A 2319-nucleotide genomic window follows, 5' to 3' on the forward strand; every position below is an offset into this window, starting at 1 on the left:
CTTTCATATGCATCTATTGGATTCATTTTATGTATTATAGTTTTTGAGAAAATCAATGAAATGTAAAAACACTAATTTTTCGAGCAATTTTTATACTTTGAACACGAATTACATCCAAACGGCTGAAACCACAGTAATATATAGATACTTGCTATATGCCCCAAACATTCAGCTTTCATATGCATCTTTTGGATTCATTCTATCTATTATAGTTTTCGAGTAAATCAATGAAATGTGAAAACAATGCTTTTTCGAACGTTCTAATTTCAATTTTTCAACTTTGAACGCGTATTACAGTAATATGGAAAAGAGCACAGGAATGTATCTATACTTGCTGGATTCCCCAAACATTCAGCTTTCATATGCATATATTGGATTCATTCTATCTATTATAGTTTAATATTGATTTACATTATATTTTTGGGAAAGAGCACAGGAGATTTGGTGCATTAAGTCAATGTGATTGGTTGAATAGTCGTTCTGGTCGGGGATTGCGTAAAGTACGGAGCGTCAGCGGTGGTTCTGAAGTAGAACGTGCCGGTGGCATTTCTGTCCACGTCTTCTCCGTAGATGGTCTTCTCGTTCATCGAACAAAGGTTTTTTTTGTACCTTATATAATTGTTGCATCTGTAGGCAACTTGGTCATCATCATTGATTGACTGTATGAAGTAGAGTTCACTGCGAGAGTGGCTGCAAGACAATGAAACTAAAAACAAACGATATAATAGCGAGTAAGCACACGTCTTCATAATCTTACAGTTTTGATTAAATTGAAAATCCTCGGTCACAAGAGTGCATCCTGGCTGCGGCCTGATGCCTCCGTTGGGCATGAAATCGACATTTCCGAGCGGGGCTGGGTATCCGAGAATCAACCTATCCGTATGGGTGACGTCCACGAAGTTGGCATCGCCGACGGCCAATCTATGCTTCGCACTCTTCGTTAAGAAACCCGGTCCAGCCGGATCCAATCCGCTGATCCTGTCGATCTTCTTGCCTATCAAATGCTGCACGTTCTTCCCGGCGAAGCCGCTCACGTGCCCTCCCAGAGAGTGCCCCACCAAGTGCACCTTCTCCAAGCCCAAACCCAAAGTCTTGTTTAGCTTCACGATGAACTCTGCAACGCTTTTACCTTTTAAAACAGAAGCGATCGATCAGTTTAAATTGATCAAACATTGGATGATCACACCTTACCGATTATCTTAGTGTTTTTCACCGAGGTCGGGTATAATTGCTTCGCCTCTTCCTTCCAATCCACCTGGATCACATTGCAATCGTACCGCAGCAGATAAGCGTCCGTCATATTCGTGTACCAACTACTATTGGAACTCGCCTTAAATCCGTGTATAATGAATTTGACGCTGAGATTCGCCTTCACCAAATGCACATTCTCATCAGTGATTTCCGTCTTCGAATTGGGCGATTGCCGATTCAACAGGTAAAACCTGGCGACGGCATCACCGCCACCTAAACAAAAAAAAACATTCCGAACTCCTGCAAAAGAAAAACAAAAACAAAATCCGATACTTACCAATGAAAATTAGAAGAACAAAAAGTAACATGTTCGAAGTTTCTTTGATTCTCCATTTTTCCTTCGAAGTTTTTATATGCCTTCATATAACGAAAGAATGCACTCTTTATCGAGGTTTCGCGTGCCAATCAAGAAAAATCCGATTGCCGGCATAACGTTTGAGATAGTCCTGTACTTAAAGTCGAAAAATAGAAATTGGAAAATTCTTTTTGGCGTGCACCGCATATTTACTGCAATTTGCAAAACTATAATCAGTTTAACAAAAACAACACAAAAAAATGGATCAACTTGTCACCGTTTCTGTGAATAGACTAGAAAAATAGACTTACTGGATTAGATTTCTGAAATTATAATAGAATATCAAACAAAAAAAAAACACCTTATCCAAAAGAAGTCCGCTTGAAATCTGAACTTTAGATGTCATTCCAAGCGATGATGAGGAATTCTTGAATTGGCTTATATCTTGAGATTTAACTACTTGGCAAATAACGCGTAATGAGACTTTACGATTAATTCAATCTTTTCATCTAATACTATATTATAATTTTCATTGTTTAATTTGAAACTAGTGTAACTAGTATATAATGCTAGTAATTGTTGTATCTATTGTAAATTTTATGATTTACATACTAAATTCATATCTTAATACGTTGCATTTGATTACAAATGTTTCGTTTAGATTCCCAGCGGTCGGGGAACCGGGGTAATAGGGAAATTTTTCTAATTTCATCTTACCAAACTCAGAGAGCGGTTCTCTCATAGTTTGTGCATCAAGATCTGAAAAGTAGTCA

At 38.0% G+C, this 2319-nt stretch overlaps 1 protein-coding gene across 1 annotated transcript; it reads right to left on the reverse strand.

Annotated features, from left to right (window-relative positions):
* Positions 1 to 361: 361 nt before the first annotated feature.
* On the reverse strand, positions 362 to 1568 carry LOC108566363 (lipoprotein lipase-like). Its single transcript, XM_017926212.1, has 4 exons — positions 1529 to 1568; positions 1192 to 1464; positions 758 to 1129; positions 362 to 706 (listed from the first exon to the last, which is right to left on the reverse strand). The coding sequence occupies exons 1-4, from the start codon at positions 1557 to 1559 to the stop codon at positions 450 to 452; spliced, it is 933 nt and encodes a 310-aa protein (XP_017781701.1). The 5' UTR covers positions 1560 to 1568; the 3' UTR covers positions 362 to 449.
* Between the last annotated feature and the right edge of the window lie 751 nt (positions 1569 to 2319).

The sequence above is a fragment of the Nicrophorus vespilloides genome, unplaced genomic scaffold (genome assembly GCF_001412225.1).
Source record: "Nicrophorus vespilloides isolate i.1.1-1 unplaced genomic scaffold, Nicve_v1.0, whole genome shotgun sequence".
Taxonomy (NCBI): domain Eukaryota; kingdom Metazoa; phylum Arthropoda; class Insecta; order Coleoptera; family Silphidae; genus Nicrophorus; species Nicrophorus vespilloides.